Raw genomic sequence first — 25,054 nt, forward strand, 5'->3', positions numbered from 1 at the left:
AAATACATACAATATTTATCCTCTTAATTAATTTTTTTATATAACTGTTGGGTTTTTAATTTTTGAAGGAATGTAATTGTCGAATTGAAACACACGAAGAAGATGAATAAACTGATTTTTTTTATAATTTATGTTCCATTATTAATTACATTTAATCGTCTTCAATGATAGCGGATAATTCTTACCGATTAATTGTTCGAAGCTGGTGGCCTATAGTTCGATTAATGGAAAACACTAAAAATTAGCCACGTATGATCACATAATGGAGTTTGGGAAGTAATGATACAGTGTTAAACTGGGTTCCTAATTATTCATTTTTTTTCAAACTTTGGGCATAAGTGAACATTTTCAAACGTTAAGGGCGTAAATGAACCTTTTTCAAATGATTTTTTTATCTCTGCCACGTAGGATAACACTAAGAGAGTCTTAGAAACTATGAAACAACGTTAAACAAGAGTCGTGATTATTCTTTTTTACAAACGTTAAGGATACAGGTGAATATTTCCGGACGTTAAGCGCTTACTTGATCCAGACTCCAAATTTTAGGAGCATGAATAACCCTTTTCTAAATTTTAATTGTATATTTTTTGTCCATTCCCTCCCTTCTTTTTTCTTTATATTACCTTTTTTTCTCTTTTTACCCTCTATCTATGCAAAGCGTTAATGAAGAGGTTTTATTTTGAAAAAGGAAAAAGATAAAATTAAAATAAATAACAAAGAACAAAGGATCATTTTACCCCCCCCCCCCCCGAACTTGGCGCAAAGTATAAAAAACGTCCAAATAGCAAGACGGGATCACTTTTATCCTGAACTTGTCAAATTTGGTACAAAAACCCTCCTCCCCACTCTCACCTAAGAGAGTGAGGCGCACTCTCTGGTTTTAGAGGTGATTTTTTTTCCTAGGTGGTTTTTAATGGTGAAATATTTGAAATGATCCCAATTTTTTAATATTGTATAAATTAGTCCCTAATAATTAAAAAAAACAATTTAATTTTACAACCTTATACATTAAAACTAAATTAACTAAATACATGAAGGACTTTTTCGTATTTTTTACAAATAATTTTAATTTTTTTTAAAATTATAATCAGCAGCTGCCGGAAATCTTTTCCAACAGCTGCTGAGTTCGTCTGTGAGAGACGAACCGAGTTTGTCTCTCACAAAGACGAATCGGGTCGTCTCTGTCTCTGTGAGACGAACCGACTCGAACCCAGATCTGGGTTCGCCAGAGAAATTGGGGTGGCGGGTGAGTTTCGGGCGGTTGTTGTTGGGTTTGGGCGGTGGTTGATGAATTTTGGGTGTTGGTTGGTAGAGGTGGAGGAAGACAGATAGAGCGGCGGTGGTGTAAAAAAAACGATGAATTTATCGTTTTTAAAATTTAAATTAAAGATTTAATTAAATTAAATTTAAATAAAATTGAATTGAAATGTACTGTTGTTACTCTTAAATTTATTGTTTCTCTTTTGCAGAAATGTCTAGTCGATCAGAAACGCCCATAATGAAATTATTGTTGTGTGCAGCATTTCTTCTTTCCACATTTCTATTAATCAATCACATTCAAATAAAATTGATGCCTGCTACGATACGAATATTATTATTTAAGAAAACAATATTAGAAAGAAAAAGATCCCAATATATAGTATTTGGATTCGAATCTATTGTTTACTTCAATACTTGTGTTTAAACTCATAATATTATTCAATCTTCTACTGCAAAATTTGCATGAAACAGCTAACACTGTAAGATTCATGGAGACTGCTTTAGTGGGCAATTTTTGTAAGCCAAACCCATTAGTTTCATCACTCTTCTATTCATCATCATCAACCAAAAAAGTGCTGCCCACTACTCTAAGGAAGCCATTAGTGTCATCATCTTTCACTTCCTTACAGGTAATATTTCTGTCAAAAATCTATACTTTTCTATGCAATATCAAATACCCAGTTGCTTGCTCTGCATATTCTGTCTAGTATAACTAGAAAATTGGTGAATTTTTGAGCTCATAAGTGATCAAATTTGTAGTCTTTATATAAAATTATGGTTGCAGGTGGGTGCTGAAACTGATTATACTTCAGAACAATTTGTTTGGCCTTCTCCTAGTGATGAAATCCCATTTTGGAAGAGGGATTTCCCTTCATGGGATGCTACTTCAGAAGATCATGGTGATGTTTTGAAGGATTCCAATCTTATGCACATTATTCATGTGACTGCTGAGATGGCACCCATTGCCAAAGTTGGGGGCCTTGGTGATGTTGTCACTGGCCTTGCCCGTGCTTGTCTTCTGCGTGGGCATACTGTCGACATTATGCTTCCTTTCTATGAGTGCATTCAGAGGCAGCAAATCAATGACTTGGTGTTGATTAATACGTATGATTCGTACCATGATGGTAACTGGATAGGGACTAATGCGTATCGTGGAGTAGTGTCGGGAATTCCCGTGATATTTATTGAGCCGGAAAATGAATTCTTTAAGGGGCAACAGGTGTATGGTGGTTCGTACAATGAGTTGGAGGCTTATTTGTTTTTTAGTCGGGCTTGTCTTGAGTGGATGCAGGTTTGTCATTCTTATAGTGATTGTTGTATTTGTGTAATTTTACAAAAAAAAAAAAAAAACATTTTATTAGATGACTCGAGCTGACTCCAAAAATATAAAAAAGTGTTATGGCTTGATGTCTGATATTGGAAAGATTGTAAACTGCTTGAATGATGTACATGGCACGAGTTTCATATCAAATATTTTTTGATCTTTTAGTCGTTTGTATCATGCAGGGAAATTTGTAATTCCGTTTATGCCTCTAGCATCAAAAAGATCAATAAAGAACTTGATTTTGTTAGTTATATATCTCAATGCATGTTGTTTTCATTTTGTACATGTCTTGGAATCTATTTTCAGACCTTTTAGGCTTTGATTGGTCTTGATTTTTTTCATTCCTACAGTTTGCTTCAAAAGTCTCATCGTACATTTTACCAGGTTGCAGGGGTTCAACCTTGCATTATTCATGTCCATGAGTGGCAAACGGGTGCTTTGCCTCTGCTTTACTGGGATATGTACCAATATCTTTCACTTAAGGTACATAGCTTTAATAATACTGTTCCTAACACATACTCCTTTAACTTGGTAGCAAAAAAGTTATTGTGTATAACTTGAAGATCACGATTTGTTTTTGTAGAAGCCACGAGTAGTATTGACTATACATAACATGGAGCATTATGGAGAGTGTCGGTAAGTTATTGTTTCCCTTCTCTTTCCAGTAATAGTGTTCAGCTAAATTGCTATTTGCTTTTTGGTGCATCCATTGTATGCCAAGATGATCTAGAGATTTTAGAGTGATCATGTTTTTTTTACTAATCCTATAATGAGTAGGAAGGGTAGTGAAACTAACAGTTTCTGAAATTGTTTTTCTGCTTTGTTTGTTTGTTTATTTTTGTATTATTAGTTTAAGTATATGTTCGTCAAATATTATAAGCATGAACTCAATTGCATTGGCAGGCAAGAGCAGCTCAGCAAGTGCGGTCTTGATGGATCTGTCTACGCAACTGCTGATAAAGTGAGTGTTTCATGACAATGACATATATTGTACCTTGTTTTACTTTCATCAATTGAAGCTGGCTATAGCATAGAGATGTTATTTAAGTGTTCAAAATATTGATTTGCAGTTCATGCAATTTTTAAAATTTTATCTTTTTTGCATTTGATGTGTAGCTAAATCTGATGGATACTGTTTGCACATTATATTTTCCAGTCCAATGAGCTATTGCAGTCCTGACTTTATTTTATAAGCACCCTTTCCAACGACTAAATTTTGGACCTTCTCTAATACCACTTAACTGACAGGCAGTTGATGATCGAACCATTGGCCATAATCCTGAGAGATTGAGCTTATTGAAAGGTGGAATAGTATACAGCAATGCAGTGGCGTAAGTAGTTGTAGAGCTTTTTAGGTTATGGATGTTTGAATTTGATTTTGGTGGTAGGATGCAACACGCATGGATCAAGGCTTTGACAAATCCATAAAGGTCTTAACAAAAACCTTGATATAAATAGGATGTTGCTATAAAGACGCTTTTAACATATTTTCATTGCTTTAAATTGCTAGTTTTTAGAATTTGTCTAGACATATCAGGATCCATTGCTCAGACCGGAATTTATTTTTTTAAATATCTAAAACTGGAAAAAATCAAATATAGCCCCTAGCTGGATTTATGAAATTTAAGCAAAAAATCAAATTCTTGTACATTCTTAAGACTTCCATAGATGGCATTCTTAGTACTTAATTTTTAATAAATATTTTCCTATATTTATGTTTATTGTTTAGGTTGATGTATGTTAAAATTAAAGAATCGTATGACATAATGTTAGTTTGTGTTAAAGCATATTAGGAATGTGGATATATTAGAATCCATTAGTCTATTAATTAGTAGCTAAATTATAGGCTAATTGATTATGATTGATTGTGATTGATTATTTCCTAGAGTAGGATTTCCTTCCTAGAATAGAGATTCTATACTTGTATAAATAGCCTTGTAATTGTTGAACATAATACACAACAACTTATTCTCTATCTCTGTTTATAACATGGTATCAGAGCATTATTCTAAAGAATAGGATTTTTTTTTCTTCTGCCTAAAGAAGCAGTGTAGTAGTATTTGCAGCAGTGTTGTGTTACTGCCTAACGAAGCAGTTAGTTGCAACTTTGTCGGTCATCAACTTTGGTGGAAATTATGACGGAAAATAAAATTGTGATTTGTCACTACTGTCATAGAGCGGGTCATATGAAGCGAGATTGCAAGAAGTTGCAGGCTAAGAGATCTCAGTTAATTTGTATTGCATCTACGGTTAAAACCTCTGTAAAAACGGTTACTATTTCTGCAGATGAGTATGCCAGGCTCATTCAATCTAGTTCAGTAAATGACGTTGCTGAATCAGGTAAATCTAGTACATGTCTTGTTTCTTCATCTTCAAAATGGGTAATTGATTCAGGTGCTACAGATCATATGACAGGTAATCCTAGTTTGTTCTCTAAATTTCAGTCAAATCAGTCTAGCTCTTCTGTTACTTTAGCCGATGGGTCGCAATCTTGTGTTGTTGGTTCTGGAACTATTAAACCCACGTCATCATTACCTTTGTCATCTGTTCTTAGTTTACCTCAATTATCTTTCAATTTGATGTCTGTTAGTAAACTTACTCGTACTTTGAATTGTTCTGTCACTTTCTTTCCCGATTATTGTTTGTTTCAGGATCTTATGACGAAGAAGATTATTGGTAAGGGACATGAATCCGGAGGCCTCTACATACTTGATCCAGAAATACCAAAATCTATAGCTTGCACTGGAATTGTAACTCCTTTTGAAGCACATTGTCGGTTTGGTCACCCTTCTCTCCCTTTATTAAAGAAACTTTTTCCTCAATTTTCTAGCATGTCATCTCTAGATTGTGAGTCTTGTCAGTTTGCAAAACATCATCGTCTTAGTTCTAGTCCAAGAATCAATAAACGAGCTAGTGCACCTTTTGAGTTAGTACACTCTGATGTTTGGGGTCCTTGTCCAGTTACAGCTAAAACTGGATTCAGATACTTTGTTACTTTTGTGGATGATTACTCTAGAACGACATGGTTATACTTGATGAAAAATCGTTCAGAATTATTTTCTCATTTTACTAATTTCTGTGCTGAAATCCAAACTCAATTTAGTAAGCCTGTGCAAATTTTAAGAAGTGATAATGCTAAAGAGTATTTGTCAAACACCTTTCAAAATTATATGGTGAATCATGGTATTCTTCACCAAACTTCTTGTGTGGACACACCATCCCAAAATGGTGTTGCTGAAAGAAAAAATAGACATCTTCTTGAAACTGCTAGAGCTTTGTTATTTCAAATGCAGGTTCCTAAATATTTTTGGTCTGATGCCGTTTCTACAGCTTGTTTTCTAATCAATAGAATGCCTTCCACGGTACTATCTGGTGAGACTCCGTATCAAGTTCTCTTTCCTAATAAAACTTTGTTTCCTATTGAACCTAGGATATTTGGCTGTACTTGTTTTGTTAGAGATGTCCGTCCTCAGATAACGAAACTTGATCCAAAATCTTTAAAGTGTATTTTCCTTGGATATTCTCGTGTTCAAAAAGGATATAGGTGCTATAGTCCTACTCTTAGCAGGTACCTTGTATCAGCTGATGTCACCTTCTTGGAAAATGTTCCATTTTCTTTATCTTCAGGTCCTACTAGTCAGGGGGAGGAGGATGATCTGCTAATATATACTGTTACATCACGCTCTGTACCTCCTCCTCGTGCTCCGGCTAAGCCTCCAATAATTCAAACATATTCTCGTCGAACACAACCGTCTAATCATGTAATTACACCTACTTCAGATCCTCTAGTTCCATGTCCTGAACCAGCATCTTCGTCATCGGATCCGCCTCCGAGCGATGATCTTCCCATTGCTCTTCGTAAAGGTAAGCGTACTTGTACTTATCCTGTGTCTTCTTTTGTTTCGTATGACCATTTGTCGTCATCATCTTGTTCTTTTATTGCGTCTCTTGATTCTGTTTCTGTTCCTAAGTCTGTAAAAGAGGCTTTATCCCATGCTGGATGGCGTAAAGCTATGATTGAGGAGATGAATGCTTTGGATACTAATGGTACCTGGACCTTAGTTGATTTACCTGCAGGGAAACGAACTATTGGATGTAAATGGGTGTTTGCTGTTAAAGTTAATCCTGATGGCTCTGTTGCTAGGTTAAAAGCTCGCCTTGTTGCTAAAGGTTATGCTCAGACATATGGAGTGGATTACTTTGAAACCTTTTCTCCTGTTGCTAAGCTTACTTCTGTGAGGCTATTCATTTCAATGGCGGCTACTCATCATTGGCCTTTACATCAATTAGATATCAAGAATGCGTTTCTTCACGGAGATCTTCAGGAGGAAGTCAATATGGAGCAACCACCTGGTTTTGTTGCTCAGGGGGAGTATGGGAAAGTATGTCATCTTCGCAAATCCTTATATGGCTTGAAACAGAGTCCTCGTGCTTGGTTTGGCAAGTTCAGTGATGCTATTGAGAAGTTTGGAATGAAGAAGAGTAAATCTGATCACTCTGTTTTCTATAAACAATCTAATTGTGGCATTATACTATTAGTTGTGTATGTGGATGATATTGTAATCACTGGCAGCGATTCCATTGGGATTTCATCTCTCAAGTCTTTTCTGCATACACAGTTTCATACTAAAGATTTGGGAGTGTTGAAATATTTCTTGGGAGTCGAAGTGATCAGAAGCAAGAAAGGCATCTTCTTATCTCAGAGGAAGTATGTGCTTGACTTATTATCTGAAACAGGAAAATTGGGAGCTAAGCCATGTAGTGCTCCAATGATTCCTGGTCTGCAACTTACGAAAGATGGAGAACTATTTGAAGATCCAGAGAGATATAGACGATTGGTGGGTAAACTAAATTATCTTACTGTGACTCGTCCGGACATTGCTTATTCAGTCAGTGTAGTCAGTCAGTATATGGCATCTCCTACTATTGATCATTGGAAGGCAGTAGAGCAGATTTTGTGCTATCTAAAAGGGGCACCTGGTCGTGGAATCTTGTATGGTGATCATGGTCACATTAGGATTGAATGTTTTTCGGATGCTGATTGGGCTGGATCGAAAGAAGATCGAAGATCCACCACAGGATATTGTGTTTTTGTTGGAGGTAATTTGATTTCTTGGAAAAGCAAGAAACAAAATGTAGTTTCGCGATCAAGTGCAGAATCAGAGTATAGGGCTATGGCAAAGCCTATTTGTGAGATAATGTGGATATACCAACTCCTTGATGAATTGGGTTTGCAAGCTTCTAAGCCAGCTAAGTTGTGGTGTGACAACCAAGCTGCACTTCATATTGCATCCAATCCAGTGTTCCATGAGCGGACCAAGCATATTGAGATTGACTGTCACTTTATTCGTGAAAAGATTCAGCAAGGTTTAGTTTCTACAGGTTATGTGAAGACTGGAGAACAACTGGGAGATATTTTCACAAAAGCCCTTAACGGAGTTCGGGTTGATTATCTTTGTAACAAGCTGGGCATGATTAACATCTATGCTCCAACTTGAGGGGGAGTGTTAAAGCATATTAGGAATGTGGATATATTAGAATCCATTAGTCTATTAATTAGTAGCTAAATTATAGGCTAATTGATTATGATTGATTGTGATTGATTATTTCCTAGAGTAGGATTTCCTTCCTAGAATAGAGATTCTATACTTGTATAAATAGCCTTGTAATTGTTGAACATAATACACAACAACTTATTCTCTATCTCTGTTTATAACAGTTTGTATATAAACTATCGGAAGCTATTTAGGCCTTGATTCATGAATGATAAAATTATGATTTTGATCCTCGATTGGAATTTCGATTTAACTACCAAACATAGAGATGAACTTATTTTTAATACCTGCACATCAGCATTGTGGCTATATACTTGAATAATAGATCTGCTTCTCATTTTTCAGTACAGTCTCCCCAACTTATCTCAACGAAACACTCTGCTCTGGATGGTTGGCAAGCACTTTGATAATGCATCGTGATAAGTATGTCTACATCTTCAACATTGATCGAAAATGTACTAGATTTGTTTATTTTGATATGGTTTGCCTTTGGTAGTACTTAAATATCCTTGAAATACTCTATTAGCTACTGTGGGCATTCAAATAGTTGTTGCACTTCATACCTAATCAATACATTCTATTTGTATGTTTGTTATGCTACATTATTAGTTATTGCAAGTCATGATATATTGCTTTTTTCTTTCAACAGTTTCAGATTCTCTAATCCAAAATTTGTCCTTTTCATTACATCTACAGCAGGAGAAAGCCTTTCCTTAATAAATCTGAAATGGGTGTTTTTGCTTTTAATGAATTTTTTTCTCTCATTAGAGTCTTGATGTACACAATAAGTAGCTCAATAAAATGCAGGTTCAAAGATAATGATACTTAGATCCAATAGCCGAGTTTTCATATGGTCTTATTTGTGGCATTATTGAGTATTTTCTAGTCTTTAGTCTAATTAGTATGTTTAATACTTCTGTTCCACTTGACATCCCCAAGTGGAACTTAATTCTAGTTTATCATTTTGTTCCCAAGACAATTGAACTGATCCTCATGACCTTTTCTAGAAATATCTCATTTTGTTGGTTCTTTGCACTCAACCATTTCCTCCAATTCACAGGGGTAAATCAACATCAGAGTTCTTTGACAAGTTCCTAGGTTTCATCAAGCAGAACAACTCCTGTTTTAACAACATCAAAGACATTATACTGATATCATGACTGAGTTTCTCCTGGTCTTGTTGCGCTTAAAAAAATACATTATTGCCATTGAACAGCTAGGAGACCCTGGACCTTACTTTTAATTGCTGCTTTATGATGCTAGGATTGCCATTTTATCTAACCTGAAGAGAGTGATTCAAGTGCTATGATTCCTTCACAGGTGGTTCCGTGGTCATTATTGGTGAGTATGTTTCAAGGGGGAAAAAGGAAATTGGGTTGCCACATACCTTACACCTAGTGTCATTTACTATGTAAAAACCTTTAGAACTAAAGATAACTATCTAAATTCCATAAATATGTATAAATGTGCAGACCATGTGTCATATAACCAATCCACCCAAAAGTGTAAATTGTTAGGTGAAACACCAATGGTGATTTTGTTATTATCTCTAACATACCTCTGTATGTGAATGCCCATTGAACTTGAAGCGTAAATAAGTATAGGTCCATTAATTCTAGTCTTTTCGATTCTAGATGCTCCGATACAATGTCAAATAACCAATCCACTCAAAAGGTCAAACTGTAGGTGAGGCTCCTATAATGATTATATTATTATCTCTAACTAACACCATATAGTCACATGTATAGATTAGTTTATGAAGCAGATACACTGCATGCTTGAACCATTTTGTTTAAAATTAACATTGATTCTGGAGTCTACTTACTGGATACTTAATCTGCTAATATTTTAACGTTTGAATGTACAAATTCTATTTCTAGTTATTTGGTGTATGGTGTATGTTTTGCTCAATTCATTTACGAGAGATGAATTGATGCTGTACTTGCATGGTTATATCTTGTAATGATATATGTTTGGACTTGGGACATTCCTTTTGTAATTCGATTTCACTTGATAGCAACTCGAATTGCATAGAAGATCCCCACATAGTTATTGAAGTAAATTATGGATGACATTTTCAGCAGTTATCATTCTTAGCATAATGGTTCAAGGAATAGAGTTACCATCTCCAGCCATTTTTTCTTGTCAAAAACAAAATACAAAAAGACCTAAATTCAAGCTTCTTATCCTGTTTAATTTTCATGGCTGAATCGGTAGGGCTGTTAATTTTGATTTAGTAGTTAACAAGACTTCAGAAAAAGTTGAGCCATTCACATACATGCTGAACCATCAGGTCTGGTAGCAATATTTCTGGACAAGACATGTCTCCATAATAGGTGCATTAAAGTTGGAATGGTTATTTGGTCCTTGTGCAATTGTTGCATTGCAGTTTTCATTTTCATATGTCTATCAATTTTCCATGTTATAATTACAAATGCCTTCTTTTTTCATTTTGCATTTTTAGCCATTTGAAAGATGTTGCATTTACTGCTCATTTTTCATCTATTAAACTGGTATCTTGGAATTTGTAGGTACTTTGGTATTTTAAATGGAATAGACACTACAATGTGGAATCCTGCTACTGATGTTTTCTTGCCTGCCAAGTTCAATGGTAACTTCTGAATTTTTTCCCCAAATCACTCGGCTTACGAATTTCTTATTTTCCTGTTGTATGAAGTAATTGATGTAGTTCACATAGAATAGATGCATGTGCACTTCTCTAGAACAATTTAGATGTGTTCGATACGGGATTTTAGCTATCGTATTGGACTTCTTTATTTCTTAATAAGAAGGCCATATTTCTTTTTCAACCATTCATTTTTACTATACAGAAGACTGCAGACTGCTACCCTGGTAAAACTTTCTGTTTTATTTTCTTTAAACGCGAGTTTACAGGGGCGAATACACATTAGAATTTGTGCTCAACTTTAATATATGCATATTTTGACTTGTCATGCTACTTCTTTTTCTGTTCTTTCTTTTTTCTGTTATTGAAGTTTCAACAAACTATATAATGTTAACAAATTTCAGTTGATTTCTTCTGGTACTGACTTTTTGCTACATCATTTCTGCAGCTCAAAATATAGAGGGCAAGAAGCTATGCAAGTACTATGTACTTAGGGGACTTGGTTTGGCACCTGAAAGAATTTTAACTGGTAACCATGTGGCAAGTGAAACGCTCAAGGTCCCCTTGGTTGTTTGTATAAGCAGACTGGTTCCTCAAAAGGGTCTTCATTTGATTACCCATGCAATTAAGCATGTTGAAACACTTGTAAGTTCATCATTTCCCTTAAGTAAGAGAACTGCAGAAGATCAGTCTCTTTCTTCCTTCTTATTGGCATGTGCCCTGAATCAACTAGGACAAATCAATATACTCCTCCCAGGAGGGGCATGTTATCTTCTTGCATTGCAATATTAAAGGATCTTATTTATTATTAATCACATTATTTCTTGAAGGATTCATTGCTCTTTTTTGGGTTGACTTATAAGTGGTCATAAGCTTGGTGATGATTAATGACTTGTGTTGGGATTGTTGAACCTATCAATTTCCACAGCGCGCACATGGGTTTGTTGAACCTTTCAATTTCCGCAGCGCGCACAAGTGGATTTAAGCTGAACAGCATCCATCAAGGGAAGATTACCAAAATCTTCTGAGCTTATGGCCATTTTGCATTTTGGTCCTCTAATTTCAAAAGTTCAATACTCTATGTATGAGTTCTATAAATGTGTTAAAAAATGCATTTGTTGGCTACAGTTGGGTTTAAGGATATGTACTCTTTTATTCTAGAAACATCATGGGGAACTAGGGACAATAAACTGACAAAATGTTGATCCTAGGAAAATTAATGACTAATTTGTTTAATTTGAAAAACAGAAGGTTAGCATGTGTTGTAGGCTTAATCTCGGTCTGCTACACTCTTTTGGGCAACTTTGCCTATCAGTAGCCATAAAATATGTGATTACATTAGTTTTGTTGTTTGCAATGTCATTATTTCACTTACTTTTCCGGCCTGATTTGTATATAGCGTACAAATGTAAACATTTAACATGATCGCTACTAAATATAATTCTACCTGTTTGTATGATGTTCTATCACAAAGAGAAAATGGACCATTAATATATAATTCTACCTGTTTGTATGATGTTCTATCACAAAGAGAAAATGGACCATTAATCTGGTGTAGCTATAAATTACTTCAGAAAACTTGTCATGCTCATGCCACCCAGAAGGAGAGTTGATATTTTTTTATAATATTTGGTTAACCCAGGGTGGACAAATGGTTATACTTGGCAAGGCTTCAGATGGTCGAGTTGAAAATGAATTCAAGCATCTGGCACTTTCGGTATGATTTTGAGGCATTCTAATAGATTTTGCGCAATCCAATATTGGAAAAGTTTCTTGTACTCTATGTATGATATTATCCTTGTTCCCCACTTTGTGTCTCAGATGAGCTCCATATATCTTTGACCATTGGTTTTTGTTTAACCCTTGATTGGTGATTCCATTCTTTATTGGCCATGATTTGTCCTGTATTGTAAAAGATAAAAGTATTTTTGCTTTTTATTTGTTTCAAGAGACTTGAATTTGGGAGAAGATCTGTATTACTTCAAATTAGCATTTGTGAGTTCATTATGCGGGATAATGGTCCCTTTCATGCTTTATAAGTTCTAGTTCTAGTTTTTCAATTTTCTTGGCATCACATGTAAGTATGTAACTCAAACCTTAATTACTCTTATAAGACTGTTAATTGTTTAATCAATTTGCTTATACCATTCGTCTGTTATTTAACTTGTACTTCAAGTTTGCTGCAAGTTAATGACATTTTGTGTATCATTCTATCTTGTAGCATAGCCATGGTACCAGCATTCGTATTCTATTAACGTATAGGTAAAAGATCTTTCTTTACTGATTTCAGGATTTCCCTCAATATTTCATTCCCATTGTTCCCCCTTCTCCACTAATTGTAGTCTTCTTTCTAAGGGTTATAATTAGTTTTTCTACAGCCAAAATGAGCCCATTCTTGAAATCAGATGATTCATTCCTATGGATGAAAATAATTTACTTGTAATTATTGCAACAGCATGCAATGGACGTTTTGATGGTTGCTTACTATTTTCATTTTATGCAGTGAGGAGCTCTCGCACATGCTTTATGCAGCAGCAGACATTGTGTTAGTCCCTTCCATATATGAGCCATGTGGACTTTCACAAATGATTGGAATGAGATATGGTGCGGTACGTATTATTTTATCCTTAACAGTATGATCTATTCCTTCTGAAAAGATTGAAGTGGTAATAACAAAATCAGTTTTTTGTAGCCAACTCATTTGATGATCATATTACTCGAAAATCATAGATTATAATGTTTATAATGCAAAGCTCTTATTATAGATGCATTTATAATGCTATTGATGGAAGTGTTTGATATTTAACTACATATAATACATACTTATCATTGTTAGTTTCTTTTGGATCTTGTTGAGCGGATAGATATGAACAGTACATACAGTTTTTTTGAATTCCAAATCAAAGTGAAGGTCTTGTTTGCTTTATGATGATTATTTCAGGTCCCCTTAGTTAGAAGGACTGGTGGCCTTGCAGACACAGTCTTTGACATGGACGACCAGTCAAACAATGAGATAGCTAATGGGTATTATAATGTCTAATTATGAACCTTACATTTTTCATTTTCCAGTCAGTTTTCCTATGTTTTCTACCATACAGCTTTTTTTTTTTGTATCTTCTATGAGAAGTATCGGTAATTAAATTGTGATCATCATATATTTGTTTGTCGTGCTTTTCTTCATTTCATTTCATAAGATTGTTTCTTTAGCAGAATGTGTCTTGTATCCTGGTATTCCTAGCATTTTCTTGAATGAAATAATCTTCATATTCCCCTGTTATGGGTTTTCAGGTTTCAATTTGATATTACTGTAAGAAAATAGCCGAATGGGTTTCATTTTGTTAATCGTTGTTGTTGGCGTGGGAATAACGGATGGATGAAGTGTGTATGCATTTATGTTGAGTCTGCACGCAAAATTTTGAGTTGTTTCTACTGCATCATCTGATGAGTAGATAATGTTAAGTCTTGCTTCACATTCAATTGCTTCATCAAATAATATGTAATGTTGGTTTATTTTGTTAGGTTTGTATTTGAAGGAATCGATGAAGGTTCCTTAAATTGCGCTCTGGGCCGTGCATTTTCTTTATACAGAAACAGTAAGTTCAGGCTATATTAGTTTGGTGGCAATCAATAAATCCACGCATGCACACACACAGATATATTGGCACATATGGTACTCTGTTATCTCAATTTTGGCTGGTCAGGATACAAAAAAAAAATCACCTGTCCAATCCTGGAAAAATTGATAATTAAAAATGAATGAAAATTGAAAAGTAGGATGTTTTTTTGGTCATATGCTATTCGTATGTATTTTTTTTATCTTGACATATATGACAATATCAATAAAATATGTTTGTGTTTTCACAAGCCTTCAACTTAAAAAGCATTTTTCATAATTAAGTTTTAAAAATATGCATATTATGTTTAATATGGAAATTTTATGGCCAGATACCATGGACATTTGGAAACTGATACGTTGATGGTATTTTGATTTGGCAGACAATGATATATCATTGACTGCGTCAGTGTAGCCGCATTGTGATATTTAGCAACGGAGTTTGATTTGTTTGTAATTTAAATGTTATTGCAGAAGCAGATGAGTGGAATGAAGTTGTAAAGAAGGTTATGGAAATTGATAATAGCTGGAACAGAACAGCTGGGAAGTACATTCAAGCTTATGATTCGGTTAGAGCGAGTTCCTGAGGTATTTTCTTATTATCCTTTACGCAATTTTAGCCTAATAGCCGAGTTGTCACGTAAATCCTTACATTTGCTTGCGCTTTGCCTTGCAGAATTTAACTTGTAGATGAAGTTGGATGGAAGCAAGCAGAAAGAAGAGACACAGAACTGATGTGGTATTAGATAATGTCATGTTACAAAAGGAATAGTGATATTTACAAATTGAAATTTAGAGGCATGTTCTTTCCTTGTTGGTGTTTGATTGGATAAGATTTATTGTTTCATATTTGATCAAAAACCAATCTAATGAACTCTTTGTTTCAGTCCATTCTTTCGGATGGGGTAAGTAAACCATTATTTCGGCTTGTGCCGCAAAAGTGTAACCAAATCGAGACAACTTCTGAATGCTAGATACGGCGTTAACTAACTAAATAAGTTACTCATTGGTATACAAATAATTTAATGATTTGGAACAAGAGGGGGGAAAATGAAGAAAACGTAGCAGGAGATGGAAATCACTCATGAAATAAATGTATGCAATCTAGTTTAGTGTATTCTCATCAAGCAAACCAATTTCTGGTATAATGAAAATTATATGTTGGTAATCAAGAGGCTTGGTAAAAGTATTGCAAGTTAGTTTATTATATCTATAAATGCAAAAGCAACATCATCATTTTTTACATAATCCCCAATCATAATGTTAGATATCAGTATATTTACCTCTAAATGTTGAGATGGACTTTTAGATAAATCAATGGCATTAATAGTAATACTTCCAAATTTGATTGTGATCTAGTGTAAGCTCGAAGTCCCAATATATTTGGTTTATGTGGTGAACAAGGTCATACAAACTTGTTTCTCTTCTATTTCCCAAAAAAAATTAAAATTATTATCTTCTCTACATTATATTTCCATACAATGTTTAGATATTAGATAACTAAGAATCCCCTTGAGGAAAATGACATAAGAGAGAGCAAGCTTTATAGACTTGAGAGATTGACCTAAGCAAAAGCATAAAATTGACAATGTTTGTATTTTCCTTTTTTTTGCTATTATTTGGATTCCCAAAAAATGGGCAATGATACAAATTGTTGGAGTAAATAAATGACCCCACAAAACCAGTAAATAAACCTCTAAAATTACATCAACTAAGGCAACCAGGCACATAGTGTACAATCAACAGCCCCGCAATAACCACCGAATCCTTCCATTTTCTCCGACCTCAACAAGAGAAAACCCTGTTAGTCATATACTAAATTTGCCTTTTACATGTCTCATCTACCTCCCAACTCCTCCACAACACTTAACAACAAAATAAACAAAAACAAAACAAAACCTGTTAGTATGAGTTCCGTCTGTCAACTCAACATCCATAAATACCGCCTTCCATTTCAGCGAGACAAAAAGAGTTCGACTTGTCCGTTCACAACGAGCATCTCAAAGATGCCTACACCTACAAAACCTATGTGTCAAGCATAACCTATAGTCATCTTTTTCAAAACATCCTTAATCCAGTCCTTACCAGCCAAGATCCGTTGCCAGAGATTTGTGACTCTATTCTAAAGCATTTGAGAAACTATCCAATGGAATCTTCAAATGACAGAATTGTGCTCATTGACATGCTGCTGGGTCATAGGATTCGAATTGCCAACAGATGGAGCCACAGAGTTAGTCCTTGCGCTACTACTAGCATCAAGTCCTGCTGATTCTTTACTCTCATCATTCAAGTGGAGACCTTGAGCAAAGCTCCCAGATATTTGACTTATCGTCTCATCAGCAAGTGAAGGTGAAGCATCCACACCTCGACTTGATTGTTCTTTGGCCCTTCGTTCTTTTAAAGATCTTTCCCGCTGATTGTAAAAATCAAAATCCTCTAGAATAGATGTATGTGCAACATGATCCTTGAAAATTTTCAGCATTTCAATACCCTGTTCTCGTTTCACCTGATTACAACCCACCAGAGAGAATAATCAGAAAAAGATACTCCACATATGAACCAGTATAACACCCAATAATGATTTACTGTATCATCAAAATGTAGCTCAACATGCAGACAACATAATTAATTCAAACCACAAATTCTAATTACAAAATAATCACACAAATCTAGCAGTTAAAAGCACTTTCCAGGAAAATGCTAACATAAACTTGCACAACGTTTTTAATCATCTGAACATAAAATATCCTTTGTAGAACAACGACAGATCACACAATCAAAAATTGCATTATCTAACAGGCAATATAACTATTAAACCAAAAATTGAATTCAAAAATTAGCTTCTTTAGTCAGAGACATCCACAAGCTTCATTCTCACACTATACCCATAAAAGTCAACTGGAGTGTTAATCAGCACAAATCAGTCTCCTATATGTTGCAAAATCAGACTACTGAAATTCCTCTATAACAAAAAAGATGGGACATTCATTATAATTTAAAAACTACGTGCGCACTTTTATGAGAAAGAAGGCGGCACTTAGCCACATGTACGTAAGCTATACAAAAAGCTTCTTCCAAGTTCTGGGGATAATTTGTTCAATTCAAGAATACCTTCAGACAGCAGTAACTCACTTCTATATTTCTATAGATCAACTAGTGCCCAGTTATCAGTTCACACGTCTAATATTTCACCTGTCTCAAACTGCAAAAGGTGCCAAGCTTGGATAACTTAATTATTCCTTTAAGATGACCCTGCCTGCTGGCCTGACCAGGCTGGCACCAAAAATTAGTAATAGATCAATTTGGTAGTTCCCTTTTTTGCTTCATTTAGGAGCAAAAGTAGTGATGAAATGATAGCGATCAAATTCTGCAAAACTTTCTTCATAAAAGCTCTCAACTTCAACTATCCTTACAAATCTCTCTAAAAATTTAAAAGAACATAATGTTTTCATTTTTGATGCCAACCTTCTAATATCTCCTTCGCTTAAAACAGGAGAGAAACCAAAGCCAATACACCATGAATAAGAAGATCAAAGCATTCTCCATCTGGAAGCATCTCTTTATCATATTGTCCAAAATCACATGGAGAGGCACAGCAAATAATCTTATAAAAAGAATCCAGCTCTCTGCAACTTAAACCTTCCTTTGTTACACAAATAACTTCTTACTTTTAGTTGCAAAATTTACCCCTCAACATTATTCTGTCAACAACTTGATGACCACCACCATGTAAATTAGGTAAACGTGAATAAAGTGGAATGCCCGCAATTAAGTACAAAAAGTCACATCTTAAGATTTCAATGATTATTGAAGAATCGGAACTTGAGTATTCATCATTTGGACAAAAAAGAATCAAAGAACCTCAGAATGTAGACAAAGTGAGAGATACAAGACACATACACATGAAACACCAAAACAAGATTAAAGAAGTCCAAAAAATATATGAAAGTGGAATCAATAAGGAAAACATTAAATTATTCTACCTCCTGCGAATCTCGACTATGAGTAACAGGCTTGTTGTCATTATTCTCAAGTAGTATGTGACGGAACCGACTATTGGGAACATCTTTGATGATATGCCAATGGACAGGGAACTGACCACTCCACCTATCCTGTTGCCAGTAATCAGCATTTCTCTCAAAATCCACAGGTCCAACCATTTCGGCTACCCCACAGAACTGACCACTAGCATTGACCTGCATAAAGATGATGAACAAACCTTAGAATATTCATAAGCTTCATAACTAATTCGAATATAAATTGGAAGCAAAGGAAAAATCATTACATAGAAACTAGTAATTTCCAAAACAAAATTAATTTTTAGATTGCTAAAATATTTTTACTTGAACTTAGCAAACCTAAAGAAGCTAAAAGCAGCAAGGATATCCAATACACAGAACCTTAACCAGTGAAACTGTAAGCAACTACACAGCCTAATAAACTCAGGGCAGTATGCCAATGGGGTAAGACAAGACTAAAATATCAACAAAAGGGGCCAAACTTTCCATTCTCAATCGAGGTTATACACAGAACTTGCCCTAAATTAACCACCAGGTACCAGCATTGCTAAAAAGGAAAATGAATATCCCATCAACCAAAAAACAAATGATCATGTTCTCTTCTCGATTGTCATAATAGTATCTTAGGTACTGATCAAATCTTCAAATGCAGCTTTCGGATACTCTTAAATTTCTCTCTCAATTTAACTCTGGTTCATGTGAAAAAGGTGGAAATAAATTACAATGATCGCATTTTACTTTTTTTTTTAATTTTTCATATAAATTAGTTATTTCCTTTACAAGTAGCACTTGCTATCACACATTGTTCTTAGATTAAACTTAAAACATAACAAACAGTTAAAAAACATTAGTCTGAAGCTAAAGATGGTGCATGTCTCAATCATCCAAAGTCGATCATTTACAAAGTAGATTTTACTTTGATGGAAACAAAGTTGCAGAGATGCTTAGAAAACTAGTACACTTTCTAAGACAAAATTTGAGAAGCAAACACTACAAATCATGATTTCCTAAAAGATTATGACCAAAAGGGCCAGTTACCAAGACATAGCTTCAAAGAAAACAGGGATATGTTAACCAAATACCAAATGTAAGACTCGTAATGCAGAAAATTCAGAGTAAATAGAGCAGTACATTAAGCTGAGATACATCATACATGCGAATGCAGTCAGACTAACTCATGGACAGGTTTTACAAAACTATTGTGTTTGATGAATCCTTAATTTTGCAATAATTTCCATTACAATTAGATCCAACTACGAGAGCAACCAATTATTATTGAATAAAATATATTCACTTATTTGGACAAATAGAAACATACCGAGAACAAGAGAAAGACTGGGCAGTTTCCTTCTTTCTCCTTTGCATCACGATAAGCAGCATCTAATTTCTTATTCCCATGTGGAGTGCTGGCCCAAACACTGTATTTAATGCTTTTATGAATGTTATCTTCACTGAAAGACTTGATTATAAAGAACTTGGAATTCTCATAATCAGTGACAAAATCTGGCCTGTTGTACAGATCAAGCTGAATTCGGGAACTAGATGAATCATCTTTGCCATTACCAGGGAGTGAAATCTGTTCAGAAGCCTTTCCCTTAATCTTTGAAGCCCTCGGCCCTCGATTACGATCAAAACCAAGTGCATCATTAGAGGTGTAAACTGAATCATGGTTTCTCTCTCTTCTTCTGCCCTTATCAGCAGAAGCCCGGCCCCAATCACGGGCCCCTGAGTAAGAAATAGATCCACTGCCAACATTGGAGTTATGGTAGGATCCATGATGCTGGTAGTGTCCAGTGGACGGCTGTTGAGCCATCTGCATAGATCATGAACACCAAGGAACTAAATGTTATCACAGAATCAAAAACGATAACTATTCATCAAACAGGTAGGACAAGTGTGCAAGACCGTACCACAAGTCACATCTAAGCAGCTAGGCTATCTGAATTTACTATGAAAGAACAGTTATGCTAACTGAATTTTTTATGTAACAGTCGTTACATTAGTGTTTAAACTACTGAGCTTTTTCCATCTACACAGCATTTCCTAAAGTAAATGAAAATGTTTAAGAATTGTGAGGATTTCATGACTACAATCATATTAATACAATAACACTACTCCATCAATTCTAAAAGTGTATAACAATGTCTGTAGCTTTAGACATTATTTTCCCAATTAAAATGCTTAATACTAATATAGTAATATTAAATTCCCTTCCACCTCACTTCAACTGGATTAATATGCCATACTCTTATCATTAACAATAGTTTGCCTTTTTGCACAGTTTCAGGGCCCTTACATTTATTAGTATAAAAGACATAAGATGGAACGAGAATATGAGGTTTGATCCAAGCATATCTTGACAGGTAAATCACTTCATTCCCACTTCAAAAAATAAAAATACGCACTGAACATAAAAGGATGTTTTACATGGTCAGTAATTATGAAGAAAGTATTAAATTTTTAAGTGAAATGATCAAATCTTTTTTTGTTTAACATTTTCAATTGCTCATAAGAAAGAGTGAATCAAATAAACATTTTTCTAATTTGTATTCTGCCAATAGAAAAAAAAAAGATATGCTTTGACACTAAGATTTCCAATTGCTCATCAGAGAGAGTAAAACAAATAGACATTATTCTAAGACGATGACTGCATAACCATAACTTAGATAACGAAGGCCATACATATTAAAACATGTTTGAGATATTGATAATACTAATAGTGAGTTAAAGAACCTGTTGCATATGGTGCTCATATGGCCCAAGTATGCCCATTGGATGAGAATAAACTGATGGAGACGTTAATGGACTAGATCCAGGTGTTCCAGAGATGTTCCCTCCACCATATGACCCAAACTGTACTAAGTAACCTGATCCTGGCCCGTAAAGCAAGTTGTCAGTATTATTTTCTGATGTAATGAGCTCAGATGATGGAACTGATGAAGGCGCATTGGGAGGTGCAGATTGCGGATAGTATGATGGCGCAAATGGGATCTGTTGCGGGGAGTATAATTGGCCATCTAGCATTAGAGGCAAAGGAGTAGCAACTGGAGAATATTGGCCATATGCCATCTCAGGATTAAAGCCATAACCAGAATGAAACATGATAGATGAATTATCATTGTAGACAACCTGATATACATCAATATAAACTAATGAGCATTTTGTACAAATGAATGTGAACTAAGAATGAATGTATTCTTCTTACTGGAGATATATGCAAGCCATCTGCAGCATTAAGATATTGAGGATACCCATCCCAAGAGCCAGTGCTGTTTCCATAATCTGAAGCACAGACCAAACATTTGATTCTAGAATAAAGACAAGCAACACAACTTTTTCATTTATCAAAAATCCCAGAAGAAAATAACACAACACACTTCTATTTATGTTCAAACATAAACTTGAATATATGCTGTCTAAATTGAATCTCTTTTATAATAAATAAATATAAATCAAGCTCATCGCATTCAAATTCAAGACTTGCATAAGACCTTTACACAAATAAAATAGGGTAATTTATCCTATAGTGAACCTAACCTACAAGGGAAATTCCAAATAAAACCTTAAGATTTACAATAGGAGTGTGACCATAGCATCATAGCTGTATCTTAATTAATGAAGTCCTTCAACCGCAACAAGTATTAAGAGTGCAACTATCCTTCCATTGTGCGTCTACGTCTCTTTTCCGCCCTTTCTCTTCTAATGCACACAGCTGTTCTTCTCTTTTTTCTCACTACATTCTCTCTGGTCCATAATGAAAACCAAATGGAAACATGACCATCAAATTCTCAAAAAACTCCATCAGGACAGACCCTCTTCTCCTAAAGCTTCTATTCACAAAAATCAATAAACCCACAATCTTTCTTTTGATTTTCATATATCGAACCCAACAGCAAATCAAAAGCTTCTCGGTATAATCCAGGAAATAGTAAACATGTGTGGCGTCCGAATCACAGTCCAACAATAAGCAAGTCCCCAAACTCAGCACCGTTAAGAGTGAGATTGTGTAATTGGATTATGTAAAATTTGAGATTTATAGAGTTAGATGTAGATGGCTAGTAATGATTGTGTTTTGATGAAGGAGTGGTGGTCAGTTGGCATTAATTATGACGTCTTTTGGCAGAGACGGTGTATTTAAGGGTGCCTTCACTGTTATGGTTATTGATTAATTTGATTTAAAGGAAGAGGTAAGATACAATTTCATACAGCATCTACATTTGCTATCTATCGCTGCTTAATTTGTAAACACTCAGTAATTTGAAAGAAAACTAATAACATATTCATTTCAGTTGTTCTTTCAATCAACCATTCAATACTCAGCTAATCAGCTTCTACGAGTTAAACAAAAGTCAAAGCTCAAACACATACACATTCCTAGGGTTCACTAGTAATATCCAAGTAAGTCCCAAAAAATGTTTGTTAATAGAAAAGAGAAAACACACTTACTGCCATAAGAAATTGCCTGTTCATTTGCAGCATAGAAATTGAGCGGTGCTACAATGTTGAAATCTCCAGCAGAAGAATCCAACGAGGGTGTATGTTGTATGACTGCAGCATCGGGATAAGGATTCTCCGAAATGATCCTTTCATCTTTGCGCGAAAGTGGCTGATAACGATAGTGTACAATGTAACAGATTAGCCAAAACTTACAGATACAAGTTGTAAAATATAATAAGAATTGACAAAAACTAGGTACCTGTTCAGTCAAATTATCCCGTCTGATTGGCGACTCACCTGCAACCAAATTATTTGAAAGGTTCATTATTTTCTTATTATGATTATGAAGATATGCAAAAGAAATATAAACCCTTGAATTTAGACCTATACAGTTGAACTGAATCTAATTGAAAATGGATCACCTGATAATAGATCAGGAGGATACATAAATAATGAAAGAAAAAAAGAAAAATTACCGGCGGAGGGAAGTTGACGACGATCCTCGGGAGAAGGAGAAGGAGAAGAGTCCATGAAAATGGATAAGAGTGGGAGTGAGATCTGGAACAATTTTGAATTGAATTTGAATTGAATCTCAATAATAAAACCCTAAACCTTTCTCTACTCTCTTTAATTTAATTAATTGGATTTGGGGTAATATTATTTATTTATTTATTTGGGTGTCATGTCAACCCCAAAATTGCCCGCGCTGCGACTCTTTGTTTCCAATTTCACATATATTATTACTCGGAAACCTGCTTGCTGCCAAGTTCCAACTTTACAAAACAACTAATTTTATTTTCACTTCAAAAACTATAAGTATCAAAAAGTTCTAAGTATTAAAAAAAATTAAGGATTTCTCTCTATAAAAATAATTCTTTTTAGGAGACTGCTTATAAATGTGTTTTATTATAAAAATGAATTTTATTCATTTTCTTCGTAAAAAAAATATACTCTTTAATATACTATGCTATTTCAAAAACAAATTATACTATGCACTAGCTTCTACAGTTTTTTCTAGAACAAAGGGTCAACGCGCCCTCCTAAATTCGTGTCACGGGGTTATCTAACTCAATTTATAATTTTTTGAGCAAATAACCCAAAAACTCTTCATTTTCGGGTCAAGTAACTCCATAATTGTATTTTTAAAACGTGTAAAATACAAATTGGAGGTGAGGGATGCAAAAAAATAATTAGATACTTTCCTAATTATTGCGATATAATTATCCTAAATCTGTTTTTTAAAATAAAAATATAAATTATGGGGTTATTTGACCCAAAAATGAAGAGTTCGGGGGTTAGTTGCTCAAAAAAGTATAAATTGGGCTAAATAACCCCGTATCACAAGTTCAGGGGGCACGTTGACCCTTTGTTCGTTTTTTCTAGTAGCTTTTAGGTAAATTTTGAAACTATAATATTAAATAAATTTATAAATTATATTTGTTTTCTCAATTTAACTACGAGTTTTGATATATGTCGATTGTATACATAATGTTGCATTTTTTTCCAATTCGGTACATATACTGACGTGTCACTCATTCATTAGTAAGATTTTGTTGAGGCGGAAGTCATTTTTGGCAGCCATATCAGCATATTACGACCTCGTGTATCGAATTAGAAAAAAATTATAGCTTCTTGTTTACAATTGACACTTTCAAAAATTCATGATTAAATTGAGAAAATATATATAATTTATGAATTTATTTAGACTTAATCACCAAAAAATGTCAAACCTATACGTTTTGTGTCAGTTATAGCCAAACCTTATATGTTCCGTTTCTTTTTTAGCCATTTTTGAATCGAACCGATTTTTTGACACCATGTCGTCCACGTCACTGCCAACTAAGTAATTGGCTGACATGGCAGCTGATATATTTAAATTAGGTTTGGCTATAACTGACACAAAATGCATAGGTTTGGTATTTTTTGGTGATTAGAGAAAAATTTAATAATTAATAAATCAATAATATCATTTATAAAATTCATATATATTTAAACATAATTATATTTTCTATTTAATACTAAATAAAATTAATCTAATATTTTACTAAATCAAATAAATTTATTTTATTATATATTTTAATAAATATATAATTAATTTAATTAATAATTAAAATTAAAGGATAGTTTTAAATTTTTAGCCATTTAAATTAAAAAAATGAATTAATGTATTACTTAGAAATTAATGTTCAATTAAATTTGGTGAAAGTGTTTATTGTTCAT

General features: G+C 34.3%; 2 protein-coding genes across 3 annotated transcripts; one reads left to right on the plus strand and one right to left on the minus strand.

Moving 5' to 3' along the window:
- The first annotated feature begins 1,482 nt into the window (after nucleotides 1-1,482).
- On the plus strand, nucleotides 1,483-15,264 carry LOC126667757 (uncharacterized). Its single transcript, XM_050360818.2, has 16 exons — nucleotides 1,483-1,889; nucleotides 2,045-2,551; nucleotides 2,969-3,067; nucleotides 3,168-3,220; nucleotides 3,488-3,545; nucleotides 3,833-3,915; nucleotides 8,485-8,562; nucleotides 10,671-10,750; nucleotides 11,214-11,410; nucleotides 12,408-12,482; nucleotides 12,987-13,027; nucleotides 13,269-13,374; nucleotides 13,707-13,789; nucleotides 14,285-14,358; nucleotides 14,853-14,966; nucleotides 15,055-15,264. Exons 1-15 carry the CDS (start codon nucleotides 1,749-1,751, stop codon nucleotides 14,963-14,965), a joined length of 1,788 nt encoding a protein of 595 aa, XP_050216775.1. The 5' UTR covers nucleotides 1,483-1,748; the 3' UTR covers nucleotide 14,966; nucleotides 15,055-15,264.
- Nucleotides 15,265-15,960: 696 nt separating this feature from the next.
- LOC126669095 (YTH domain-containing protein ECT1-like) lies at nucleotides 15,961-23,552 on the minus strand. 2 transcript variants are annotated; one of them, XR_007638417.2, is made up of 9 exons: nucleotides 23,311-23,552; nucleotides 23,094-23,131; nucleotides 22,844-23,003; nucleotides 21,603-21,679; nucleotides 21,131-21,526; nucleotides 19,716-20,210; nucleotides 18,362-18,574; nucleotides 16,464-16,884; nucleotides 15,961-16,394 (listed from the first exon to the last, which is right to left on the minus strand). XR_007638417.2 is itself a non-coding variant. In XM_050362423.2 (8 exons), exons 1-8 carry the CDS (start codon nucleotides 23,363-23,365, stop codon nucleotides 16,534-16,536), a joined length of 1,785 nt encoding a protein of 594 aa, XP_050218380.1. In that variant the 5' UTR covers nucleotides 23,366-23,552; the 3' UTR covers nucleotides 15,961-16,533. The 2 variants fall into 2 exon arrangements, 1 of the variants encoding a protein (XP_050218380.1); XM_050362423.2 differs by having other exon boundaries at nucleotides 15,961-16,884.
- Nucleotides 23,553-25,054: the final 1,502 nt, after the last annotated feature.

The sequence above is a fragment of the Mercurialis annua genome, linkage group LG2 (genome assembly GCF_937616625.2).
Source record: "Mercurialis annua linkage group LG2, ddMerAnnu1.2, whole genome shotgun sequence".
Classification (NCBI taxonomy): domain Eukaryota; kingdom Viridiplantae; phylum Streptophyta; class Magnoliopsida; order Malpighiales; family Euphorbiaceae; genus Mercurialis; species Mercurialis annua.